The sequence below is a fragment of the Emydura macquarii genome, unplaced genomic scaffold (genome assembly GCF_026122565.2).
Source record: "Emydura macquarii macquarii isolate MOO-44397 ecotype Brisbane River unplaced genomic scaffold, CSIRO-AGI_Emac_v2 contig_1170, whole genome shotgun sequence".
Lineage (NCBI taxonomy): Eukaryota > Metazoa > Chordata > Testudines > Chelidae > Emydura > Emydura macquarii.
The window spans coordinates 764162-791673 of record NW_027131307.1 but is presented as its reverse complement, the minus strand read 5'-3'; the positions used below and the strand labels follow the sequence as shown (position 1 = coordinate 791673).

The window sequence follows — 27512 nt, the reverse complement described above, 5'->3', positions numbered from 1 at the left end:
CGAAGGTCACTGTGCAGCGCACCGGTGGGGAAGCTGCTCCCTCGCGCTCTGTTCCACGGTGGGGAGAACAGCATTTAACAGTACAGGGCTGGGAGGAGAGGAACAACAGGTGTGAATGGGATTTTAATCCCAATGCAGGAGCCTGGCTAGGACCCTGGTGCTGTAGGGCAGTAGCAGTTCTACCAGTGGGCCAGGAGGCAGCCTGAAAACACAACAGAGAGCAAGTGAGCTGCCCCAGATCCTCTGTCCTGGGAGCTGTGTTCTGCAAAGCTCACGGCAGGCAAAGCAGGTGAGGAAGAGAAACAGCCCCCTTCTCTCAGCAGGCAGATACTGTACCTAGAAAGTCATTTGCTGAAATCCTGTCATAATCCCAGACCTGAAGGACCAGGACAGCTGGCTCCCTGAACTCGGATTCCTCCAGGGAGAAGATGGAGTCCTTCTTCTTGTAGGAGATCTCCTTCTCAGTCGGGAGGTAGTCGAAGTGGAACACAAACCTCCAGTTGAAGTTGCCTTCCCCAGTCAGGGAGTTAAAGTGAACGTCTGTTTCTTGTTTGTCATGGTCCAGCCCTTTGATCCAGCTGCAGAAGAAGCTCAATTAACATCAATCAACATGTGAGAGCAGCCCTGTGTCAGCATCACTAACCACGGGGTAGGGGACAGTGCTCAGCCACCGCTCGACAGCGCCCACAGCAATGAATTCTTATGCCAAATAATAATGGGCTTGGCCAACAAGGCTCAGGATTGTCACTCTACTGCCTCCAATGGCAGACAGGAGCACGTTGGGGTGCACGGTCTATGCTGGGCCACAACCATTCTGAGGGCAGGGCTCTAAAGGGGCATTTCTCCAGCCTCTCTTCCTTTGTGGGTGCAAACCCCACCATTTAGATGGTCCAGTGTCTGACTATGGGTGCAAATTAGGCACTTTATTTTCTCAGTAATGGGAACTGAGCCCACAACTAATTGCTGATGCAAAAACTGCGGGAAGGAATCGCACTCTTTGGTAACCTGGTCCAAGATGTTTAGAATCTGCATAACATGTTAAGGAAGACAGGGCCTGGATTTTACCATGGGAGTGACAGCTCAGACAGCTGAGTGGCCACACAGATGAGGACTGATGTGTTCTGAAGAACCACTCATGGGTAGACTAGATGGGCTGTGAGCTAGATTGCCCCAGAGCTGGAGGCCCAGTGGCCGGTGACATAGGAGGGGAAGCTGGAGATTCTGTGGAATCCAAGCAATGAGGAGTGCAGCTGGGTGACCAGGCAGGGTCAGACTGGACAGGCAGCTAGTCAGTCTCTGCCCCTGAGGCTGTCTCTGCTTATTTGATTCCCCAACAACTCTGGCACCTTTTCACGTAGATGTCGCTGGAGGTTTCTCCTGTTATTGGGTTAACATCATCAAGCACCACGTCGTCTGTATTCCAGATGATGACGCGCAGCTCATAACTGCCAGAGGGGAAAGCCAAGGGCCAGGTTAGAGAAGCACATTCCAGTTCAGTGTTCGCCAGGACCAGGCAAAGCTACCCCAGTTCCCATGGAACAAGTGGCCTGCACCAGCCCACACCCAGCCTGGCCACCTCTGGGCCACACAGCACTAGTGCAGCTCAGCCAGGGCCGGGCAGGGCCCAGGACACCTCGCAGAAGATCCTTCTCTGACCTGACTTCACAATACAAAGCGGTGTCTGAACCAAACCCCAACTCCCATGCACTGGAATCTGCCCAGCATGAGTCAGGCAGAAAACAGCAGCAATAACCAGGATAATGGCCCAGCCTGGGGTTCTCAAGGCACCTGCGCTGAGCTGTGCAGTATCTGTGGCACTGCTTCAGCTCTGACATGCTGTCTGGGAGATTGGCTCTCTGCCTGGAGCAGGCATGCAGGGGACACCTCTCCTCCCAGCCACCTCCTTGTAAGGGAGCCAGGGGCAGCGCTCTCTGCCCCTCAGGCCACATGGCATGCTGGGACAGTGCATCACTAGGAGAGCAAGATGAGGTGAAGACTTGGCTGCATTTCCTGCTGCTGGGACATGCTGTCCTGCAGCCCCCTGAACCCACACACAGAACCCCTGGAGTTGTCCTGGGGTCCAGAGCTGAAGGAAAGGATGTAGGATAGCTGTGAGCCTCCAGTCAATCAGCCCTTCTCATCCAGTCACACCTTTCATGGGCACAGACTGTGCTGGAGTCGTGCAAGGCTGGGCCACAGGCTGCAGTTATAAACCTGGATTTGTAATGTCTCCATCCCCATCTCCGAGAGACCTTTACCTGACAGGCAGTCGTGGCTTGATATTGACCGGGGGAGGGGCTGGGACATCATTTGGAAACATGTCAATCCACATGTGGAGGGAGCCCTGAGGAAAGGAAAGAGCCGTGCTGACCAAAGCTGAATTCACAGCAGATTTACCCTCAACTCCCCAGAGCAGGCATGGATCCTGCTGCAAACGCTCTTCCCAAAAGCCACTAATCCTGCTTAGGGCTGCCTTACTCAGCCTCCTGGATAACGTCCACACCCACAGCAAGCCCCCCCATGTCAGCATATGGAAAGCACATGCCATTGGCTGGGAAGGGCCTGGCCACATTTCACAGGTTTGCTTGTATTTCAAAATGCTTTCTGACAGGTGTATTGCAAGGAATAGCCTCTGCACAGGATGCTGCTACCATGATGTTCACCAGCCTCCTTACAAAGTAACTTGTGTTCAGCCAGTCAGTGTGTAAACCTGAAACAGAATATTTCTTTTCCCTCTGACAACAGCATCACTTCACCAGGACTTTTTATACTTGTCAGTGGCAACGTTAATTTTTTCTCTACCAAAACATCTCACCCCCAGGCTCAGCGTCCCTGCGCTGGGCTCAGACGTCCTGCCAGGCCCCTTAGGTTTGGCCCTTTCTTGATTGAGAAAAAGTGAGTGGTGGTGTTTCCCAACCATACCCCGGCTGGCACTCAGCTGACTGTGTCTATGTTCGTGTTATACTGCTCCTGCTCCTTGCAGGCTTGGACAAGCCGTGAGTGAGGTCTGGACTACACTAGAGAGTTAAGTCATCAACGTAACTATGTCAGTGTCTACCTGAAAATGTCACTCGCGCTGCCGTCACTGCCCCGCTATGCCGCCAATAACTCCGCCCCCACGAGAGGTGCAGAGTCAATGTCGACGCAGTTAGCTTGACGCAGCATCAGTGCAGACACTGCATGGCTTACATTGACTGCTACCAGCTTTCAGGAGCTGTCCCACAATGCCCCACTGACTGGGCAGCAGGTACAAGTGCTCCTGGCGAGGACTCAAGGAGCCATGTGTAGACACGCACAAGTGATGTGATCACTGCAGCGGCTGTGTGCCAACGCAAGTGAGGTCGACTTAATTTTGTACTGTGGACATGGCCTCAGTTCACGTGCTCACTTTTAAAGTGCTGTCGTTGGCATCTGAGCTAGCATTGCCTGAAATGAGCCAGGCCGGTCACACCTCAGAGCTGTTCTTTCAGGTTCTCTGCAGATGGTGCCCCCCACCCCTATTGACACCCCACTGTCACTCATGTCACCTGCCGAAGGCATTCTTTGCACTCCGAGCACTTGGAGACTGGCTATTTGTGAATGACAGCTGAGACTGCAGAGAGCAGCCAGAAGGCTGCCTGCACCCCGCTAGTCCTAGAGGAGCACCCCACACTCAGTAACGCCAGGTGCAGGGAACCAGGCAGGATAGCAGAAATCGCACCTACAGAAGTGGCCGCAGGGAGAGGTGAAGCACAAAGGGCAGCACCAGGCCTTAACGATGCACAATGTGTGGCTCAAATACTGTATGCTGTCTGGGGGCACAAGCCCAGCTCTCTACCTCAACCCCAGCAGCTGGTGAGCAGGGCTACAGACACCTCCAGGAACACAGCAAGAACCAGGCCTGGTAAAGGACACAAATGAGATACCTGCCAACTATGCAACACAGCAGCAGCACAGCCAAAGCGACAGTGTTGCATCCCACAACAAAGAGCTGGGAGTCTCTCTGTAGGATGTGGATGAGACCACACCAAAATAATGCAGCCATGCCGCCAGATCTCACGATGGATCCCACAAGGCCGACTGGGGCTGGCTCTGCTCAGAACTTGGGTGACAGCCCTCCAGCAAGCACTTTGTACTGCAGGAAGTGATGCTGGGGACTCAGCGTACAGATGCCAAATGGCTAGCTGGATATCGCAGGAGGCAGGGTGGCTTAGTGGCCAGAACACAGGTCTGGGACTCAGAAAAACAGAATTCTTTTCCTGCCCCTGGTCTGGTGGGTGACCTTGGGCAAATCACTTCATCTCCCTGGGCCTTAGTTTCCCATCTGTAAAATGAGGCTAATGATACTGATGTCCTCGGTACCATGCTCTGAGATTTTATATAAATTCTAAGACCAGAAAGGACCATTGTGATCATCTTATCTGACCTCCTGTGTAGCACAGGCCAAAGAACTTCCCCACAATAATTCCTACAGCAGAGGTTTTAGAAAAACACCCAGTCTTGATTTTAAAATGGTCATTGATGGAGAATCCACCTGGACCCTTGGTAAATTGTTCCAATAGTTACACTGACACCTCATTTCCAGTCTGAATTTCCAGTCTTCCATTGGATTATGTTAGACCAGGGTTCTCAAACGTTTTTGCTGGGACCCTTTTGAAAATATTTCAGGCTGTGATGATCCCCCCAAAAAGTGACAACCCCCCTATGCCATGTCACCCATCACCTCATGCCACCCTTACTTCTGCACTGCTGCTGGGAGTGGCACTGCCTTCAGAGCACCCAGTCAGCAGCTGCTGTTCTCTGGCCACCCAGCTGTGAAGAGCTGTGGCTGTCAGTCATGCTCAGGGCTGACAGACGCAGCCCCGGCATGGGTGGAGGCTGACAGCTCGCAACCCCCACATAACCTCATGACCCCTTGAGGGGTCCCGACCCCCAGTTTGAGAATCCCTGTGTTAGACCTTTCTCTGCTAGACTGAAGAGCCCATTATTAAATATTTGCTCCCCATGTAAATATTTATAAACTAATCAAGTCACCCCTTCATCTTCTCTTTGCTAAACTAAATAGATTGAGCTTTCTGCACCTCTCATTATAAGGCAGGTTTCTAATCCTTTCATTACTCTTGTGGATTTCTCTGAACTTTCTCCAATTTATCAACATCCTTCTTGAATTGTAGGCACCAGAACTGGACCCAGATTCCAGCAGTGCTTGCACCACTGCCAAATACAGAGGTAAAACAGCCTCCTCACTGCTACTCAAGATTCCCGTTTATGTATCCCAGGATCACATTAGTTCTTTTGGTCATGCTGTCATACTGGGAGCTCATGTTCAGCTGATTATCCACTATGACCCCCAAATCTTTTTCAGAGTCACTGCTTCCCAGGATAGAGTCCCCCGTCCTGTAAGTACGGCCTACATTCTTTATTCCCAGTTGTACACATTTACATTTAGTCCTGTTAAAACTCATATAGAATAAATCTTAGGAAAAGCTTCCTATCTGTAAGAGCAGTAGGACAGTGGAACAGACTGCCTAGGGAGGTGGTGGAAGCTGCTTCACTGGTGGTTTTCACAAGGAGGCTGGATAGCCATCTGTCTTGGACAGTTAGACACAACAAACCCTGTATCTTGCCAGGGGGCTAGTTTAGATGTCCCTTGTGGTCTCTTCTAATCCATGGTTCTACGGTTCTGTGATATTGTTTGCTTGTGCACAGTTTGCCAAGCACTCTACTACTCTGTATTCTGTATCAGTGTCAGTGACCTGCCCTCTTCCCTGTTTACCACTCCCCCAAATTTTTGTACCATCTGCAAACTTTATTAGTGATGATTTTATGTTTTCTTCCAGGTCTTGAGAAAAATATTAACTAACAGAGGCTGAAGAACAGATCTCTGGGACCCTGCTAGAAACACATCCACTTGATGATGTTACATTTTGAGGCCTGTCAGTTAGCAAGTTTTTAATCCATTAAATGTGTGCCATGTTCATTTTATATCAGTCTAGTTTTTTTAATCAAAATGTACCAAGTTAAAATGTACCAAGTCAAAATGTACCAAGTACCAAGTCAAACACCTTGTAGAAGTCTATGCATGTTATGCCAACACCATTACCTTTATCAAGCAAACTTGTAATCTCATCCAAAAAAGGTATCAAATTAGTTTGACAGGATCTATTTTCCATAAATCCATGTTGATTGGAACTGGTACCAGACTGAATCAATAAGGAACTAAAGGATGTTTATATAATTAACACCAAGCAACATGTTGGTGGTTGTTTTTTTAAATAGGACTTGTCAAATTAACTTGATATTGTTTTTTGATTAAATTTTAAGTTTGGTTGATAAAACAATCTGCATTAATGTAATATATTTGGACTTTGATTAGATATCTGATTCAGAACTCTGCATTTAACTTTATACAAAATTAATATAACACATATTACATAAATTCAAAACTGGTTAACTGGGGAATCATCCAACGGGGGCAGTTCTACTGGAGTCCTGAAGGGACTGAATTTTGAGAAACCCGATTCAATATCTTTATCGGTTATCTAAGGGAAAATATACAATTATTATTTATAAAGTTGAAGATGACACACATACTGGTGGAATGGTAAACAGCAATGAGGGCAGGTCACTAATACAGAGCAATATGGGGCACTTGGTAAGCAGACCTCAAACAAATAACAAGCATTTTAATGCAACCAATATATGGTCATTCATCTAAGAACAAAGAATGCAGGCCACATTAACAAGATAAAGGACACACCCTGGAAAGCAGGGACTGAGAAAGACTGAAGAGATCTTTACTGATAATCAACTAAACTGGATAATCAACTTGCTGTGTAATGATGTGTCAAGAGGACGAATTTAATCTTTGGATGTATAAATAGGAGACGATTAAGTAGGGACAAAGAGGGGTGTATTACCTCTGTAAATGGTACTGGTGAAACCATTCCTGGAATATGGTGCACAGTTCCGGTGTCCACACTTCAAAAAGGATGTTGAAAACTTGGAGGGGGTTCAGATAAAAGCTAAAAGAATTATTTGAAGTCTGGAAACTCTGCCATATAATGAAAGGCTAACGGAGGTCAAGGTATTCAGCTTAGCAAAGAGAATGTTAAAAGGTGGTCTACAAATACCCACATGAGGAGAAGACCGCTGACAGATGAGGGCTCTTTAGTCTAGCAGATATTCAGAACAAGATCCAATGGCTAGAAGTTGACACTAGATCAATTCAGACTGGAAATTAGGTGAAAGCTTTTAGCAGTAAGGGTAATTAACCACGGGACAATTTATCAGGGATGTGGTGGGGTCTCTCTTACTTGAAGCCTTTAACTCAAGACTAGACGTCTCTCTCTGGATGATCTGCTCTAGCTCAGTCACAAGTTATTGGGCTGGATACAGCCTGCAGGATTCACTTGGGGAGCTACTCTGGTCTGGGCTATGCTGGAGGTCAGATTAAAAGAGCACAATGGGTCCTTCTTGCCTTAAAATCTGTGCTTTATGCCTCTCTATGTTACATTCTGTCTATCTTCAGTTTCTTACTTGAAGCCATTGAGCAGTGCTGCTGCTCACTTTAAACCGCTGCCAGGTTCTGCCCCAGAAGTGGCTGCACTTTATTGATAAGTTATTAACTGGTCCCTGGGTCCATAGGTATTTTTTATTATTTGCACTACAGCAGTGCTGGATCCAGTCAAGCTCAGGGCCGCATTGTGCTTGCAATCTAAAGACACAAGACAGGCAAAGACTAGGAGGGGAAAACGAGGCACAGAGCGGGGACATGATTTGCCCAAGGTCACACAGCAGTCAGTGGCAGATCCAGGAATAAAATGTAGGTCTTCTGACTCCCAGTCCTGTGCCCTATTCACTAGACCACACTGCTCTCCAAGTACAGAGAGCGGCACTCCATCAGAATGAAAAGCCCTGCACTCTGAGGTGACAGCAGTGACTTAGTGTGCTCTGTGATGGTCACCTCACTATCAGAAAAATGACCAAAAAACCTGAAGATTCTGACGCGAGATATGGTGGGGATTGGCCGTGGTGCTACAGGGGGGATAACTAGGAGTCACCAGACAGATCTGAGAAAAGGAAAACTTAGGCAAGATGGCAAAAGACAAGGAGGAGAAACTGAACATCAGGAAACTTTTGTTGCTGATTATCTCTGTTTCAGTGGGGAACTGTTTGCCAAGGGCACAGGAAGGAGCTCTGTTACTTGGACAGTCCCTGCTAGACTGGACAAAGTCCTAGGGAGGAGACGGTGAGAAACAGTCATGTTCTGGGTCAAGGTGTGACCAGCTGGCTTTAAGAGCTTTTCCCTCTACGATTTCTAGGCTCAGAACACAGTGGTACTCGGTGTGAACAAACATGCTAGTCTCACCTGCACAAGCCCGGGGCTCTCTGGGTTGTAAAGGGACCGAACCTCCACATGCTCCGGTACCAGTTTGTACCCATACTCTGGCATCTGATCCCAGTGCTGCAGGACATACAAAGCCTTCTGCTCATCATATGCTGACCAAGTGTCATCCTCCATTTCTTGCTTGTCCTTCACAAAGGCCTCTGGAACACAAGACAGCCAGTCAGAAGGATCTAACGACATGTGGCCTCCAGGTTAACAATGATTACCAGGAGCTGTAAGGGAGAAGGTGTGAGCATTCTAGCACACTGAACATCTACCCAGAACACCAGAATGGGAAGAAGAAGAAGAAGAAAGGAAGCGCCGTGGAGAGGAGAAGTGGTTAGAAGGCCCACAGAGCTGACTTTCAGCAAGGCAAATCCTTTGGGTAAAGAGCCAGCTAATGAGAAACAAGGGAAAATGGCAGTGAGCGCCTGCTACACCCCCAGAACAGGATAAATGGGGAAACCAAACTCCCAAAGCAGGATCCATGTCCTCCTGGGGAGTTTAACTGCCCAGATCTCTGCTGACCAGCAGGACATGCTCATGGGAGGCTGAATTTCACATGCATGTGCAGTGTTGGGAGAAGTGGGTTGCGGTGTTTTCTGTATGCTGATAATACACAACTCTGTATCTTCGACTCATCCATTTCTAGCCTCATTCCATGTGTAGGTGAGACAGGGGCATGGAAGAAGCCTAGGTGACTCAGGCACCATCTAGCTACGCCTGAATGAGATGAAGGATAGTTGAAAATAAAAGCACAAAGAAAACCCAGTAAGAGAACTGTCAGTGTCAATGATGGACAGCTAGCAACAAACAGCTACATAGAGGATCTGTTGTAGCTTCAATGAAAAATAAACGAATAAAGAAACAATTCAACCAATCTAGCACACACTGCCTGTGTGAAGGGCAGCCGCTACATAGAAATTCGTGTCTGGACTAGAGAGTCTGGGCCCATCCTACTTGGTATAACTAATGGCATTCTCTGAGTTGGGCTCATGTTAGGAGCTCCACTCACATTGGTGAGCAGTTACTCAGACTCAGTGGGCAAACTCACAGGCATGATTGCTCACCAAAGTGAGTGTGGGGTTCACAATCGGGCCCTTAGATGGAAACTCCTTAGGGCAGGGACCACATTGTCTTGTGTGGTCTGTGCAGCTCGCAAGGTGCTGCTGGAGCTCCACAGTATGTGCTAGGAGTGATTAGTGAGGGGAGGTGGGGCAGTGCACACCCCACTACATGACCCATGCACAGCTGAAAGGCTGACAGAAGGAGCACCAAAGAAGCAGGGAAGAGCTGGTCACCCTTGGAAACACACTGAATTAACTCTCAGCCCGGATACACACAGTACCTTCAGGGAAAGCCTCCGGAGGGATCTTGAAGATCTTGTTGTTCACTTTGACCTCCTCCCGCCTGTACTCTGCGGACGGGAGATTGCTCTTCTTGCACAAACTCTCCAAGATCTGTGTGGGTTTGAAAGCGTCTCGCCACTTGTTATAGCCATCTCTGTGGGGAGGGGAGAGGAGCTTCAGACAACTGAACTTTCCCTGGTGTGCACGTGCTACCTCCTCTGGCAAACTCTCCATGAGAGCAGGTGGGGCTGCCAGAGTACTGCTAACCACACCCCTGGGAATCCTCATGTAACTTTAACTGAATGTTTTGTTGGGGAATTACTCTAGTTTCAAAAATGTTTAGGGGGTTATCATGATATCAACAGATCGTTATTATATTCATAAGTAGCCAGTATGAATGTATTTGTATTTCATGTTATAATAATTGGTTGCTACCACGTGCAAAATGTAACAATTGTCCAGACAGCTCTGAGGAGACTTAGAATCATAAAAGATTAGAGTTGGAAGGGACCTCAGAAGGACATCCAGTCCAACCCCTGCTCAAAGCAGGATTAACCTCAGCTAAATAATCCCAGCCAGGGCTTTGTCAAGGTGCAGTTTAAAAACCTCTAAGAACGGAGACTATACCACCTCCCTAGGTAACCCATTCCAGTGCTTCACCACCCTCCTAGTGAAAAACTTTTTCCTAATGTCCAACCTAGACCTCCCCCACTGCCACTTGAGACCGTTGCTCCTTGTTCTGTCATCTACTACCATTGAGAACAGCCTAGCTCCATCCTCCCTGGAACCCACTTTCAGGTAGTTAAAGGCTGCTATCAAATCCCCCCTCATTCTTCTCTTTTGCAGACTAAACAAGCCTAGTTCCCTCAGTCTCTCCTCATAAGTCTTGTGCTCCATCCTCCTAATCATTTTTGTTGCCCTCCGCTGGACTCTCTCCATATCCTTTTTGTAGTGGTGGGGCCCAAAACTGGACACAATACTCCAAATGCGGCCTCATCAATGCCAAATAGAGGGAAATAAGCACTTCCTTCGATCTGCTAGCAGTGCTCCTACTAATGCAGCCCAATATGCTATTAGCCTTCTTGGCAACCAGGGCATACTGCTGACTCATACCAGCTTCTTATCCACTGTACCCCCCAGGTCCATTTCTACAGAACTGCTGCCTAGCTCATTGGTCCCCAGTCTGTAGCTGTGCATGGGATTCTTCCATCCTAAGTGCAGGACTTTCCACTTGTCCTTCTTGACCCTCATCAGATTTCTTTTGGCCCAATCCTCCAATTTATCTAGGTCACTCTGTATCCTATCCCTAGCCTCCAGGGTATCTACCACTCCCCCTAGCTTAGTGTCATCTGCAAACCTGCTGAGGATGCAATCTACCCCATCCTCGAGATCATTAATGAAGATGTTGAACAAAACCAGCCCCAGGACCGACCTCTGGGGCACTCTGCTTGTTACTGGCTGCCAGCTAGACATCGAGCCACTGATCGCTATCCGTTGAGCCCGATGATCTAGCCAGCTCTCTATCCATTTTATAGTCCATTCATCCAACCCATACTTCCTTAACTTGCTGATAAGTATACTGTGGGAGACCATATCAAAAGCTTTGCTAAAGTCAAGGTATATCATGTCCACCGCTTTCCCCACATCCACAGAGCCAGTCACCTCTTCATAGAAGGCAATCAGGTTGGTCAGGCATGACTTGCCCTTGGTGAATCCATATTGACTGTTCCTGATCACCTTCCTCCTCTTCCAAGAGCCTTAAAATGGATTCCTTGAGAACCTGCTCCATGATTTTTCCAGGGATTGAGGTGAGGCTGACCAGTTTGTAGTTCCCTGGATCCTCTCTCTTCCCTTTCTTTAAGATGGGCACTATATTTGCCTTTTCCAATCATCAGGGACCTCCCCCAATTGCCACAAGCTTTCAAAAATAATAGCCAATGGCTCTGAAATCACATCAGCCAACTCCCTCAGCACCCTCGATACATTGCATCTGGCCCCATGGACTCGTGTATGTCCAATCTTTCTAAAGAGTCCTGAACCTGTTCCTTCAGCACTGAGGGATGTTCACCTCCTCCCCATTCTGTGCTGTCCAGTGCAGTAGTCTGGGAGCTGACCTTGTCTGTGAAGACAGAGGCAAAAAAGGCACGGAGTACCTCGGTTTTCTCCACATCCTCTATCACTAGGTTGCCTCGTCCATTCTGTAAGGGGCCCACACTTTCCCTAATCTTCCTCTTGTTGGTAGCCAATGTTACAACACCTGAGATTACAAGTTTAAGCCCTCTCCGGCAGACTCACTGGTGCACATGCAGTTCTTTGCACACACACCAATACAGTTATTTTGCTGGGGCACATCCAGTTCTCTGCATTGCTCATTTGCATTTGCTCCGTCATCACCATCACTTAATTAGTCTATTCGCATTAAAAGTTGTAATTTTTTTTTTAAAATGTAGAGACGTTTTGTTTAAAGGTAGCCTGTGTTAGTGCTTTAGAAGGACTAAATGCAGGATGGGCTCATCAAACTCTCATTAAAATCAATGGTGAAACTCCCATTGGAAGTGGGGTCCGGCCTTAGAACTAGTCAAACCAAGCCATATGTGAGCTATGACCTGCCAAAAAAAGTGAGAGGCCTTTTACCTAAGTTGGGCACATTCCATCCCCCAACCTACCAGTCAGAAACGGCTTGGGGAATCTGCCTTCCAAAAATTCATCTCTGCACTGAGACTAGGCACGAGACATTTCAGGTCATACTTTGAAGGACTGAAAATTGGGCTTAACCTGGAAGGGCATTTCAGCCTCAACTTTTGTGTTATTGGTGTTGCCCCTTCTTGGCACAAGTGGTCAGTCAAGATTCTGGGCATGGCAAGTTGTTTCCACTAGAATGAGAAATTGATGATACAAGTCAAGTGTCTCTTTGGTTCAATCCTGTTTATCCGAAAGCAATGCACATGAAGTCCTGGTTCCCTAACGCAGTAGGAACAAACAGGCTGCTGTTTCCTTGTCTAGAAATGAAACCATTACTTCCTGTAACTGTGGCTCTTGGAGATGTGATGCACATGAGTGTTTCACCTAGGTGTGTGTACGTCAACCAGCACCCATAGAGGACCATAGCCTCCCCGTCCCACCCCCCGGCTACATGAGATGGCGCAGCCTCAACCAAAAGACTAGACTCCAATGCAGAGGGGACGGAGGGTGGGTTGTGGAACACACATCTGCATCACATCTCAAAAAACCACAGTTACAGAAAGTGACCCTTTGTTCTTCTTCATGTAGAAGAAGCCATGTATTCTGATTAGTGACTCTCCCAGGAGACAGGGCTCAGAGGCTACCTACACCAGGAATGCAGGACCGCCCTTCTGTAGTTTGTATCCATTCTGGAAGATGCGATAATGGTGCAATGGTTCGTCAATGTATGTATGGACAACCACGTAGCAGCCCTGCACATGTGCACTACTGAGACGTCACTCAGGAACATGATTGGCATTGCTTGCACTCTCACAGAGTGAGATTGCACCTGCTATCTCTGTGAAGAGACTACCTGACCCTTCACATGATCTGCATCTGACACAAACAGACAAGGCGAAACAAGATATGGTTTAGTCCTGTCCAGAGAGAAGGCTAGACATTGCCTGACATCTAACGTGTGGAGACACTGCTCCTCCGGAGATGAATGGGGCTTAGAAAGAACACAGATAAATATACCACCAGGTTCAAATGAAACTGAGAAACTACTTTAGACAGAAATTTTGGGTACAGCCATAAAGTCACTGTATCCTTGGAGAACTGTGATTAAGGAGGCTCTGCCATCAGAGCCTGCAACTCACAGACTCTCTTTATGTATGTTATCCCTACCAGGAATACAGGCATCTGACACCAAAGCGGAGAGGGACAAGATGTCAGGGCCTCGAATGGAAGCCACATCAAAGCCACTAGGACAATGTTAATGTCCCACAGAGGAATTGACTCTTGGACCAGAGAGGAAAAAGCCCATTTAAGTATCTTGCTACCGTGGCACTGGAGAAAATTGATCTTCCCTGAATGGGGGATGAAATGCTGACATCACCGCCAGATGCACTTTCAATGAGCTAAGCACAAGACCCGACAGCTGAAGGTACAGCAAGTACTCCAAGATTTCCTGGACAGAAACCAGAATCGGTCAAACTCCATGGGCCAATGGATTTCTACTGTGGAGGGGCACTGTTGAACTGCGACCGAACATCACTTTTCCTCTTCATTCAGCCATGAAGCAACCATGCCGGGAGATGCTGGGAACTGAGTGCAGGATGCAAGGTACAACTGGGATCATGTGTGAGTAGGTTGGGATGGAGATTTGAGGATTTTTACTCCCATCTGGCCCCAAATTCTCTGGTGGATGATACAGCCCGGTAGGGCAGATTTAAGTCAACTCCTAAGGATAAAGACTATAAATAGGTGGATCTAATGGGTAGGAAGATTTACACCTCCTCTTCTTTGCAGATGCAGTTGCTGCAGGCACTGCTGTCCAAATACAACTTTGTGAACTGGCTGGCTATGTCTAAGTTTGCAGACCAGCTGCCTGAAGCTTCCAGGGAGGAATTTTGGGCATTTATCACTGACGACTGCTTGGTGGTCAGGACTTCATTGCAGTCTATGTTGGGCATTGCAAATACTTTGACCTAAGTAACAGCCTTGGTGGCGACCATGAAAAGGGCATTGTAGCTGTGGAATTCAGGTACTGCTCCTGATGTGCAACAGGTTATAGAGGATTTGCCCTTCGATGGCTGAGCGCTTCTTTTAGGACAAGACGGACGAGACGCTGCACTCCTTCAAGGATTCGAGGGCTATCTTATGTTCCTTTGGGTGTGTATGCAGCAGTGCAGAGGCACCACTATAGTGGTCAACAGCAGCAGTACCATCAGCAATGCACCTTTGGGCAGCTTTTCCCTCCCCCAAGACAGCAGGACTAACCGAGAAAGAGGCATAGGAGGTGGCATTCGGGTCTGGGGATTGGCCAGTTGACATGTCCTCTCCAGGCACCGCCAAGCATCCATTTTGACTCCTTTGTCCAGACAGTGGTCCAGTCATCGGTCCCTTTTCCCTGTCCCCTCCATTCGAGGACAAGCTGGCTCGCTTGCACAATGCATGGGGCTCGATTATTACCGACAGTTGGGTCCTAGGCACTATCAGATCAGGCTATGCCATCCAGTTCCTCTCCATTACTCCCCCAACCCCATCCCTCTTCAGGGAACCCCTCATTAGATACTGCTCCTTGAGCAGGTCCGCTCTCTGCCGGCGTTGGGAGCAGCGGAGAAGGTTCTGCCGGAACATTGGGGCCAGGGCTTTTATTCTGCAAACTTTCTGGTTCCCAAATCCAAAAGGGGTAAGACCCATTCTCGACCTTTGTGTCCTCAACAAGTACATCAGATACATGAGGATCCGAATGGTCGCCATATCGACTCCTCCCCGTGTTGTCTCAGAATGACTGGTTTGCTGCCAGATATTTAAGATGTCAGTTTTCACATGGTCATTAAGCTGAGCCACAGAAAATCCCTTCAGTCTGTCATGGTGGAGTGCCATTTTCAATACTCAGGGCTTCCTTTCGGCCTATCTTCTGCTCTTTGGTTTTTACCAAGCATATGCTCATGATGAGGACATACCTCAAGAACAAGGGAATTGACATCTTCCCATATCTGGGTGATTGGTTGCTGAGGGGCAGGTCCAGAGAGGAAGCTCTCGCTCACAAACACTATGCTTGGCTTACTTGACTGTCTAGGCCTCAGTCTAAACTTTGGTTTCCACTCAGAAAATCAAGTTCACTGGGGCCCTAATAGACTCTACGAGTTCAAGAGCATGTTTACAGACTGACCATTTTCAGGCAATTCACCACCTTTCCTCCTGTCTGTGGTCCCAACCTTCCTTGACTGTTCGGGTTCGCCTGAGGCTCTTGGGCCACATGGCTGCTTGCAAGAAGTGGTCCAGTTTTTGAGGTTTTATCTTCACCCACTTCAACTGTGGCTCAGGACAGTTTACTATCCCCATCTTCACTCCTTGGACAGATTGGTCCATCTTCCCCTGCTGGTTCTGAACTCCTTGTGGTGGTGAACTCTTCTGGAGAATATGTCAGGGCATTCCCTTTGTCCGGCTCGTACCAACCTGGTCTCTTGTCACTGACACCTCCCTGATAGAGCCATTGTGAATAGTTCTCTGAAAAAATACACTGAATGTGCAGTGGCTGTCAAAAAAAGCTAACAGAATGCTGGGAATCATTAAGAAAGCAATAGATAAAGAGAGAGAAAATATCATACTGCTTCTATGTAAATCCCTGGTACACCCACATCTTGAATGCTGTGGGCAATTCTGGTTGCCCCATCTCAAAAAGATATATTGGAATTGGAAAAGGTACAGCGAAGGGCAACAAAAATGATTAAGGGTATGAAACAGCTTCTATATGAGGAGAGATTAAAAAGACTGGGACTTTTCAGCTTGGAAAAGTGACAACTAAGGGGGATATGATAGAGGTCTATAAAATCATGACTGGTATGGAGAAAGTGAATAAAGAAGTTTTATTTACTCCTTCACATAACACAAGAAGCTGGGGTCACCCAATGAAATTAATAGGCAGCAGGTTTAAAACAAACAAAAGGAAGTATTTCTTCATATAATGTACAGTCAATCTGTGGAATTCATTGCCAGGGGATGTTGTGAAGGCCGAAAGTAAAACTGTATTAAAAAAAGAACTAGATAAGTTCATGGAGGACAGGTCCATCAATGTCTGTTAGCCAAAACTGTCAGGGATGCATGACAATCAGCATCCCCCTGCTCCGGGTGTCCATAGCCTCCATTTGCCAGAAGCTAGGCGTGGGCAACAAGGGATGGATCCCTTGATAATTGCCCTGTTCTACTCATTCCCTCTGAAGCACTTTGTATTGGCCACTGTGGGAAGGTAGGACACCAGGCTAGGTGGACCCTTGCTCTGACCCAGTGTGATTGATCTTATGTTCTTAGGGTGGGGTTGCTGCAAGTTCAGTGTCTATGGTCAGAGCAGGAAGTCAGGCTATGGCAGTTCTGCATGGAGGACAGCATCACTCTAGTAGCTGATCATATGCTTGGGGTCGAGAATCATCTCACAGACCATCTCAGCAGGAATTTTCCCTGGGGCATGACTGGTCCCTGAAGACAATTGTCCTACAGGTCATCTTTGCACCTTGGGACGTTCCTAGAAATGCCATCTGTTCTGCTCTCAAGGCGGCTCATCTCAGGCTTCCTTGGCAAGCAGCTCAGCTGTACGCTTTTCCTCTGATCCTGATCATTGCACCGGTCATCCTCAAGCTGAAAGTGGATCAAGTCAACCTCATCCTCATTCCCTGGCATGGCTGAGGCAGTGCTGGTTCTCTGACCTTCTCATGCTGTCTGTTTAGCCTCCCTTGCCCCTTCTCTCCTGGGACAAAATAGAGTTTCTCCAAACACTTTGCAGTAGGTGGTATCAAAGCTGGTGTGCTCCAGAGAACCTTTGCAGACTCTAGGAGCATACCGTTAATGGGGAGAGCAACTCTTCCAAGAGCAGATGGCTGCAGGATATCCCATAACTTATGAGTATTCTCCTGCAGGAACTCTGTCTGAAAATCCATGGAGGCAGCCATGCACCGCAAAAGGTCCTAGTACTCTTTGAAATCCTCCAGTACCAAAGGAGAGGAAGAGCCAGGCATTGCTGAGTCATCGGGGGATGAAGAAGAGGCAGTTAATTGTGCCAGGGCCAGATTCCACTCTTGAACTGACAGACCTTTGATGGAACAATTCTGGAGGCTCCACGAGGAGAAGGTTCACCAGAGTCAGGGCCTGCAGCAGATCGATTGTCACTGCCACAGACCTGCCCAGTGACCTTGCCTTAGAGTGAGATGAGGAGTGTGACTCCGCAACCAAGGAGCATCCCACGGATTCCATGGAGGCCACTGGATAGATGCATAGGGCATCAGTGGCTAGTCGGGTGCCGGGTCGGGGCCCTGTTCCAACTGCCAGAGAGTCCCAGTCCAGGTACCTACGGTGCTCCACGAATGGCCCGTGTAGGTCAAGTGATGGGGAGTGGGAGGAGGAACATCCCGACATCGATGCCGAGGAGTTTCGGACTTCATGGGATAAAGGTGGAGCCAGCCCTTAAGGGGTGAGCAACCAGTCCAACTCCCCCATTGCCCAGAATGAGGGGGACTGGCGCCAACGCTGGTACCAAGTACGCCTCCCTTGTTTTCAGTGCCGGGGTAGTGCTGACCCAAGTCAGTGGCAGTACTGAAGTGACTGACGGTGCTGAAGTGGAGGTGGCGAGTACCACTATGGTAATATCGGCGGTGCCCAAAGCGGTGCTGAGCCTGGCGCCGGCCCCACCTCCACAGACTGCAGAAGGGAAGCATTGGGATACGTGCCAGCAGATCCAAACACTCAGCAGCCCACCCAGCCAACAGGGCTATAAACAACATAGCCCTGGCAAAGTCCTGGACCAAGGGAGAGACCAGGATAGAAAGGCACAGCAGGTCCAGTGGCACCTGATACTCCTTTGGCATGGCAAGAGCTGGTGCCTGCTTTTCTCTCATTAGTGCTGGACTCCACTGATGCCCCAGAGCCAGAACAGGAGTTGACAGTACAGGGACTCTCCCTTCACTACACAGGACTGGGGAGTGGCTGGAAGGACCTGCTCCATCCCTTGTGCCAGGAGGACCACTGTGCTGGTCCATACTGGAGAAGGAAGACTGGAGTGGGCTCTTATGAGACCTTTTCTTCAGTGCACTTGATGGAGAGCGACTTCTCCGGCTCTTCAGAGTGGTGCCAGCTGCAGAGCACGAAGTGGCAGCACACTCTGAACCCCAGGGCGACTCTGAGCCAAGGCAGGCCTCGGGGATGAAGCAGGCCGCATGGCCTGTTCACACAGGTGCTGCTTCAGACAAAGAGCTCTCACCACCCAAGTCGGTTTTGTGATTGATTTGCAAAGTGAATACCACTTCTTGATATGTGCGTCACCTAACACAGCAAACACCTCACGTGGGAGTCATTGTTAGGGATCACTCCTCCTCATGACGGACAATGTTTAAAACCAGGGAAACTTAGCTAAATCTTACTCTACTAATCCTGGGGTACTGCAAACTAACTCTATACAACATTAAGGTGACAAAAATGGATAGGAATTGTGAGGTTAAGAACCACATAGCTCGACTCCAGCCCTGGGCATTAAGAAGGAACTGGGGAGGGGATGGGGGAAGGGGTCAGGGCGGTGCTGCCTCAGACAGCCAGGGGAGAGGTGCAAGCACCAACTCCTACAGGTGCTGCTAGAAAAAGTTCTCAAGCTTTGGTGCACTGGGCGCACACACCTAGGTGGAATACGTGACTACATCTACTTGAAAAAGAACCAAGGCTGCCTTTCCAGAGAGTCCTGTATCCTTCCTCCCAGAGCCACGCTCACCACTGCTTGTCTTGCTCTCTCCTGGCTTTCTACCTCTCTCACACCCATGCACACAGCTGGAACCAATCAATGCCCTTGGCCATGCTTGCTCAATCCCAAGGGAAACCAAACAGCTCACATAACTCAACTTCTGCTCAGGCCTTGCCCTGCTGCCCGTGCCTTGAGCAGTGACTTATACTGTTTCAGCTATCACTATACAAGGGGGTATTTAATTGCTCCCTCCATTTAACCTGAATGAAATGTGCTGAGCACACCCATAAGCTTTAACTAAGTCTGTGACTGATGGCAGCCATTAGCACCTTCCACCATAACACCAGGAGGGCTCCATATTACGTAACTAGAGGTGCTCTCATTCAACCACAAGTTATGAGTTGGATGCAGGAATCCCTGGGTGAAATGCTCTGGCTGGTGTACTACAGGAGGACAGGCTAAATGGTCATAATGGTTCCTTCTAGCCTTAACATCAATGAGTTGATGAAAGAAAATAATTTATGCCAGCTGTGTCCTCTGGAACATACGTGTCATACTGGAAGGCCACTCCGCAGTTAGCTCTGTGTTTGCTGTAGAATCGGTTCTCCAAGTCAATCTTTGTCTCCCCAATCAGGTCATCAGACCCAACCAAATCATGGTCAAATATGGATACAGTGAGCTCTGATTCCATAGGAAAGGATATGCTCAGTTCCAGAACCCTGAACACAAATCAGAGACACTCAATTAGCAGAGAGAATGGAAATAAAGCACATATTCCTCCCACCCCTCAGGAATGATGGCAGAGACTAGGTATGCAGGAGCAATCCTGATGATGCTCCAGTCTTCCCGCCACACACAACTCACCAACCCCTGAGCAAGTTGCCTGGTGCCCCTCAGGAAGGAAATATCCAGAAGGGGCAGCACCCTCTCCTGTCTAAATCCCTGCTCAAAACACATTTTCAATGCACAGGTCTGGACACTCCCCTCATGTTAACACTCCCCTGCTCTGCTACAACAGTTCTGTAAGCTCAGCAGGTTCTTTTAGTTCAAACAACTCATTTGACATCATTCCTGAGACTCTACTCTGTTTCAATGACAGTGAGACACATTGGGCTGGCAGGTTACAATGGCCTCCCATTACCTTCCCCCTCTTTGGACAAGCTCAGATTTCAACCCAGGGACAATTCAGTGCCCCCCATTCACTCTGATTGCGTGTGCAAACATGGGGCACATCCAGCAGCACATTTCTAAATGATGGCGATCAGGATTACGTGGGAGTTCAGACACTGTATAAACCATGTGGCCAAGCTCTAAACCCCATGATCCTGGGCCAGCAGCAGCACAGCGAGTGTGTCACAACACACAAAGGAACTGGGCCCTGATGCCCTGTTGCCGCACCGTCACTATGTGCAATGCTCCCCTGGTTTCGGCAGCTGGTGGGAGTGGGGTCTCCTTTCTCCAACCATTTCTTGCTGTTAAAGAAGAGGCCTGGGGTTCTCCTTTCTTCCCCAGAAGAGGGGGTTTCCCTGCTCTCTGTTCCCTCCTGGGGGTAGGTTCTGGAGGGGCCAGGCTCCTGTGCTGCTTTGCCCGTATATCAGGTATTCTACCGAGTGGTGCTCCTGTAAGCAACACCCCAGATGTTCTGCCCTGATGAGTGGAGGGCCATCAGACACATGCACGTACAGTGCCCCTGGTGTGTGGGCCTGATGCACCAATGTATGGAGTGCCCATTGGAAAGAGAAAGGAGCCCCGAAGTCATATTGAGTCTGTGCAGAGACCCAGCCACCACCCTTTTCAACATGCCCCAGGAAGGAGGCTGTTCACATTAAACACAACATAAGGTAAAGTCTGCTCCATACTCTCCAAACACTGGATTGAGCTGCTTTGGGATGTAGCGGTCCTTCGTGTCCTTCTGCTCTTGCCCAAGTGTTACCACCACATAGGGATCCGCCTTGCCATTTGGGTCTGCCGGGGACAGGTTTGTTGCCTAAAGTACACAAGAGAGGAAGTTATGGGGCTGCCATTCACCACTTCAGCTGTGAAGCCCAGGCCAAATGACAGCAAGAGCAGGGCACAGGCCAGCAGAGGAGTTTCTGAGCTGGGACACTGAGCCTCCAATCATATCAGTCACAGAGCAGATGAGTCTCTACAAGACACGCTAGTCAGGTGTAAGCATGGAAGCCCTCAGCAGAACTGCCAGTTTAGCTCCCAGGCACTGCTGCTAGGCACAGCCTAGGCACAGGAGTGGGGAGGTAAGTAAGGAGTAGCCTCCCCAGGGAGGAGAGTGGAAACCCCAGCACTTCAGACATTTGACTCTACACAGGACAAAGCACTAAAAACCACCCTGTGGAGACCAATCCTGCGATGGCCCAAACGGATGGCAGGAAATGGAGCAACTAGCTAGACCATAATCCCTACTCCAGGGTTCCTGGTCCACGAATACAGGATGTGGGATGGCCAGGGACTCTTCAGCTGTGATCTGGACAAGGCCTCCATGCCTCACTGAGGTCACTTACCTTAACAATATAAACTCGTACAAGCACCTTGATGGGTCTGTTCCTGGGAACGCCCTGTGAGATCTTGTGTTCTGTGCCTGCCTCCTCAGCAGGATAAATGAAGAATGAACCCTGAAGTGGAGACATGGAACAGGAATAGCACCACTGTGCAATCAATGTCCTTCTACAGAAAAAATTGTAGCAAATCGTAGTGCCCAGGATTTGCTCCTTGGCACTGCCGTAATTGTGTCAGATTGAAAGTGGCAAACTACATGTCTGGCTGTGCCCGTGCCAGGCCATACAGTCCTGGGCTTCCTGAGCTAGTGCTGCACAATGGGCTGTTTCCAAAGAGAGGGGCAGGGCCTCTCCCCCAAACTCAGCTCAGGAGACTTGATCTTTCTGAAGAGACAGACTAGTCTGCAGTCCGGCAGAGAGGATTCTGGCAACTCCCCCCAGCCCGTGATGGCCTGGGCACATGCCAGCCTGGGGCTGGCCTGCAGGAGGAGGGCAGGGGAGCCATGCTATTCACATGCTAGCTAGCTCTCCTAATCAGTCCTCTGAAGTCAGCCTCTGCAGCAGACACTTCAGGAGACCATGGATGAGTGGCAAAGGCCTCTGCCGCAGGAAGGACTTTCAGTGTAATAATATTAATTATTACTAATTGTGTGTATCATGGTAGCATGCAGAGGCCTCAGTCAATACCTGTACAGAGTCTCTATGCAGAGAGCTTACCATCTAAAGACTAGGTGATACCACTGTGACAGGGGCTACCGGAGGGTGGTAGAAGGACGCTATGTGAGCCTAAGAATGACCAAGGCCCTGTTCCCCTAGCAGCTGTCCAAGGGTTCCTTCAGGCTGATTAGGGCCAGCTGAGGCCAGGGTCAGCTGAGACCAATTAGGGTCAGCTAAGGCCAGAGTCAGCTGAGACCCATTAAGCACTGCCTGGGAGCAGATATAAGCTCCCTGCCAGGCAGGCAGGGTGCTCTTGGAGTTTGGAGAGAAGAGAAACTGTGAGTGGCAGGAGCCAGAGGAGAGCAGGGGCTTGCCTGTTGGCATGGCAACTTAGCCCCAACGAAGACCAAGGTAGGGAAGCAGCCCAGAGAAAAGACTTACACAGTGCCTTATAGCACCAGCCAGCCACTGCTGTCAGCCAGGGTCTCTGGGCTTGTGTCCAAAGAAGAGCGCGGGCTTGGACACCCCCTATCCCGACCTTAGAACCTAAGGTCCCGAGGGCAATGCTCGGCCTGCAAAGGCCTGAAGGAAGACAGGGAAGAAGCGAGATGGCCGCCATCTTAAGTGTGGTGGGAGCCCCGAGTGGCCATTTTGTGCCCACCACACTGAAAAAGCGCTCAACCCACGGACGTACGAAGGCCACCCTACCTCACCACTCAAGTGTAACAAACAATGGGAGGGAAGGGTGGAGGGAGGACGGTACCAGAACAGATGTTTACACAGGCTAGCACTGATGGTTACTTGCTAACTCATAGCCCTGGATGTCAACGTGACACTGCAGACCCATGCCCTCCCCCTTCTCACCCACTATTTGATACTGAAGGATGCACATCATTTAAGCAGTCTTCAGGGGGGCATCGTTCTGGCATGTTGTGGGTTAAATTTCACCAGTAGCAGACAATAAACAATCTGCAGTAACAGAACTAAATACAAATACTCCCTCAAACAGGTCTTAAACTAAAGCTGGCGCCCGGGCCCCAAATGTACAGCAAGAGGTGATTTTTGTGAGCTCAGGGCACTGGAGAAGTGGGCGGAGCCACCAAAATGGTCATTTGTGGTGAAGATACAGGCATCCCCTTGTGGCTACTGCTTGTATTGGTTCCATGGCACCCAAGGAATGGATGAAACTTCAATAGTGTGGATCTGCCAAAGAATTCCATCAGGAGACTTTATGCTGCAAGCCACTCCTCCTGACTACACGCATGAATGGAATTTAGCATCTCAATTCCTTGCTCAGTGAAGGATAACAAAGATGCATCTGACAAAGTGGGTTTCTGCCCACGAAAGCTTATGCCCAAATAAATGTGTTAGTCTTGTTGTTTTAAGGATAAAAATGTTCTTCTTATGCTGCTAGTTGCTTTCCCCTCTTTCATGAGTGCTATCCTTTTTTTATTTCACATACAACATGAATGGCACTCAAATGACACAGTACCTTATATTTTCCCACAAAGTTCTCATCTCCAGTTCCATCCTCATCCTCATTCACTTTCCCACGATAAAGTGGAAAGATATACAGCCAGTCTTCAAAATTATCAAACTCGTTCTCCAGCTCCGAGTAGTAGATCTGAAATAAATTGCAAGTTATTTAGGCACTTTCCTTCCTGCTCAGTCATCCCAAAGGGAAGGAAAGAGTTACTGAGATCTAAGGATGATTTCCCCCATTGACTGTCTGGCCCATTCCCTCCCTGGTTTTGTGGCATTTCTGACACTGACAGAAGGAGATGAGGGCACTCAGCACCTAGCCAGATGAGGCTTTTGTTTCAGTGGAATCCCCATCAAAGGCAAAGGCAGCTGGGCATGCAAACTGATGGCAGTGCTGCAGAGTGTCAGTGTTCTGATTAGCTTTGCCCCTTTAGGATATATGGGGTCACAACTGGCAGGACAGTGAGGAAGAAATACCAGGAGGGAACAAGCTGAGACAGACCAGATGAATCATACTCTAGGGCTATGTCTTCACTGACTGTGGCAAATTTGCCGCTGTCAGATTGACTTCTCTGGATCGACTGAGCGGTCAGTGCAGACCCGCTCAGTTGATCCAGAAATCGACATATTAAGACCACTTTCTCAAGTGGTGTAGCGCTGCATCGATGGGAATGTGGTTCCCGTCGGCACAGTGCAGTGAAGACGGCGCACAGAACAGAAGCACAGAAGTCGATGGGAGTTACGCAAGTTTTTTGCGTAGCTTGCGTACCTCCAGTCGACTGCCGCCGAATCTCCGAGGTAAGTGTAGACAAGTCCTAAGACTTACCTGCAGAGTGGCTATGAGCTTCCTTTTGGGCCGCGCTGGCTCAGCTTCAACTATCACTCCATTTTCCACTTCCACGTCAATAGAGTCCATGTTTAAGTTCCCTCCATCTACAAATGGCAGTAATGAGATGTGACGCCCTGGCTTTTCCAAACAAGGTATTTTTCTCTCTGATTTGTATATCACTCCATGACATTAGCTTAACAATAGCTTTTGTTTTCAGTCAGTTGTTTGAAAACAAGATAAAATATCATTGCACAACACAACGATCAATGTCTTGGAATAACTGTCCTCGAAAAGCATTTCCATGATTTACCTTCATGGAAGAACATGGGGTATTTACAGAGCAGTGAGGCCAGCAACAAAGAAGACAGGAAATCACTGATGATTTGATACAGAAAACAGAATGAATGGCTATTTGCCAACTGTCCAAATAGTGTATTTCACACATGCAGCGTGAGCTGAATTTTTAAATGAAGAAGTAGGAGCGATGACAGTGGCTGGGCATGGGAGGGCTCATGCCAAGGTGTGGGGAGCTATCAATGATAACTTTAAATGGCAACTTTGCTAACTATTACACTGCTGGTGGTGTCAGGAGAAAGATCCAACTGATCTGTGTATCCATCACTTTGGGATACAGAGGCAAATATTGGGCTGGGGGCTAAGGCCAGCTGGTCACTGCCAAGGGCTGGTGGAATGAGGAGCAAGGAAGGGAAGATTCATCTCTTCCCCAAAGCCAACATGTGCTAACCTAAAGTCCCAACTGTCCCCTCCCCAGATGCCAAAACCCACCGCTTCCCCTCTCCCCAGCTAGGCCTGCTGCCAGCACCAAATCAGTGGCGCTGAATATTGAACTAAATGCGCAGGGGAGCAGCTGGCGCTGGCCTAGGTACCACTGACACACTCAGTTCAAGGCACAGCTCCATTTTGAATGTACCTGAAGTTGCCCCAGCTGACTGCGCCTTGCTGCAGAACAAAGGTTCATCTTGCCAGTAATGACACAAGGCGTTGCCTGCAGTATGTCTAGGTCTATGTCTCAAGTCGTGGGGCTCCAACCAGTCCCCAGGGGAGAAGAGTCCACAATCTGCCAGAGCTCCGATGCAGTAAACTGCCCTTGATATTCAGCCCACATTCTCCTTTACTTAATTTCATCCCTTTGCCCTTTGTTATATCCTCAGGGGGCACCCAGTACAATTCCTCTCCCTCCTAGCTGTTTACATTCTTCACATTGTTGTTGGACCTCCCTTGGTCATCGTATGGCTAGTGACATTTTATAATCTCAGAAATACCTGTCCTCAATCATTTCACTGCTTCCCGAGTTCCCTACAGCTTGTCAACATCCTTCTGTGAGTGATGAACTCAGAACTGCATTTTACATTCCAAATTTAGTCTCCCCAGAGCTTCTCTCTCCTCCATGCTATGATGCCTCAACTTCTCTGGCTCTTTTTACACTGTAAATTCATCTTTCCTCTCGCACCTCATCTTTCTTAGAATCCTTGATTTTCCTGCATTTCTTTTCCACTCGAGAACATCAGCTTAACGTATTCTATTCTCCTTAGCCCCCTGGTGTATTATTTCTGTCCTTGCTGGCATGTGCAAAACTGCTTAGTTTAGTAACAGCTGGCCAATTTAACGCACTGCCTGTGGTCAGCAGAACTTGCTGAAGATAGACAAGGTTATGGAGGGGTTTTATTAAAAACTCCAAAATGTCCTAACAGAATCAGGTGATTTGGCAGCAGGAACCAGTACAACACAATGCTACCCAGCTCAATGTGAAGACCTATGCTCAATTTCCTTCTCTGTTACAGGCTCCCTTGGGCAAGTCACGCAGCCTCTCCATGCTTCAGCTCTTCAGCCATACACGGAGATAACAGCCCTGTCCTATCCACAGGGCTAGGATACAGTTAAAAAAAAAAAAAGATTCTGGAGCACTTGAAGAGCTGTTGATGAAAAGTGTGATTTTATCAGACTGAGGGACACAATCGGTGTGAGCCACAGTGCAATCAGCTTGGGGTCTTTACTCTGCTTCCAATGGAACTGCTGTCAAATACAGCACCAATACGTGCAGTGTCCTTTTACAGCAAGTCAGGATTTCACTGCTTGGGAATACCAGCAAATCCTGTGTTTGTCTAGGCTGGGGCATATCCCCAGGCCAACAACTCACCTGCATCATTCGGGTCCTCATTGTCACCATCCTCCTCGTCACTATGGGACTGAAACACACACGTCACTGCATTGTTCAGCCAGCAAATGAGCCAAACCTTACAGCACTTGGCCCATTTCATGCCAGGGTAACCCCTCCCCCTTACAGCATTATTACTTAGACTGATTCACACTAGTGTAAGGGGCACAGCTGGGATCTCGACCGCCCAGTACTGTAGTTTCTTTTTACAGGCTTCTGGGGTTAAGCTAAACAATGAGACAGGCTGCAGACACACACATCTCAGAGGCACTTCCTATTCTCTTGGGTCAATTCAGGGATGACTAGGAAGGCGGGAAAGAAGCACTATCAGGGCGAATATCCAGGACAAGTGAAGCCATGTGTAACATTTGCAACCCCCCGAGATCCTCCCACATGACTGTTCAGCCCAAATCCCATTTTCAAAAGTGATCAAGGCACTTGGGGCCAGATTCAGACAGTGCGTAGGGCTGCTTCGCTCAGCATGCACTGCCAACCCCATGGCACTCTGCTCCCAACAGAGTTCCCAGCCCTGAGTGAGGTGTCCAAGAAAGGGAGTCTCAGATGTCAGCATGCTGAGCAGGGAGCTGCCTCAGCAAACCAAGAATGAAACGCTGAGGACCGGGACAGGGCATAAAGCCCAGACCCACAAAAGGACTGAGATATTTAATTCCCATTGATCTGGACCTTTACTGAGAGGCCAGAGCTCAGTAGATGCCTTCACTCAGGATCTCCTGGGGATAGGTGCCTATC

At 48.8% G+C, this 27512-nt stretch overlaps 1 protein-coding gene across 1 annotated transcript in view; it reads right to left on the bottom strand.

Moving 5' to 3' along the window:
* Positions 1–27512, bottom strand: part of LOC137152316 (fer-1-like protein 4) — a 100861-nt gene that overhangs the window by 12929 nt on the left and 60420 nt on the right. The window contains exons 32-42 of the mRNA XM_067546867.1: positions 26745–26793; positions 24584–24690; positions 23768–23899; positions 21625–21735; positions 20968–21095; positions 19657–19827; positions 9717–9871; positions 8351–8529; positions 2259–2344; positions 1347–1445; positions 337–578 (exon numbers count right to left, since the gene is read on the bottom strand). Coding sequence (XP_067402968.1) covers positions 337–578; positions 1347–1445; positions 2259–2344; positions 8351–8529; positions 9717–9871; positions 19657–19827; positions 20968–21095; positions 21625–21735; positions 23768–23899; positions 24584–24690; positions 26745–26793 — 1459 coding nt within the window. The remainder of the gene's footprint in view (positions 1–336; positions 579–1346; positions 1446–2258; positions 2345–8350; positions 8530–9716; positions 9872–19656; positions 19828–20967; positions 21096–21624; positions 21736–23767; positions 23900–24583; positions 24691–26744; positions 26794–27512) is intronic.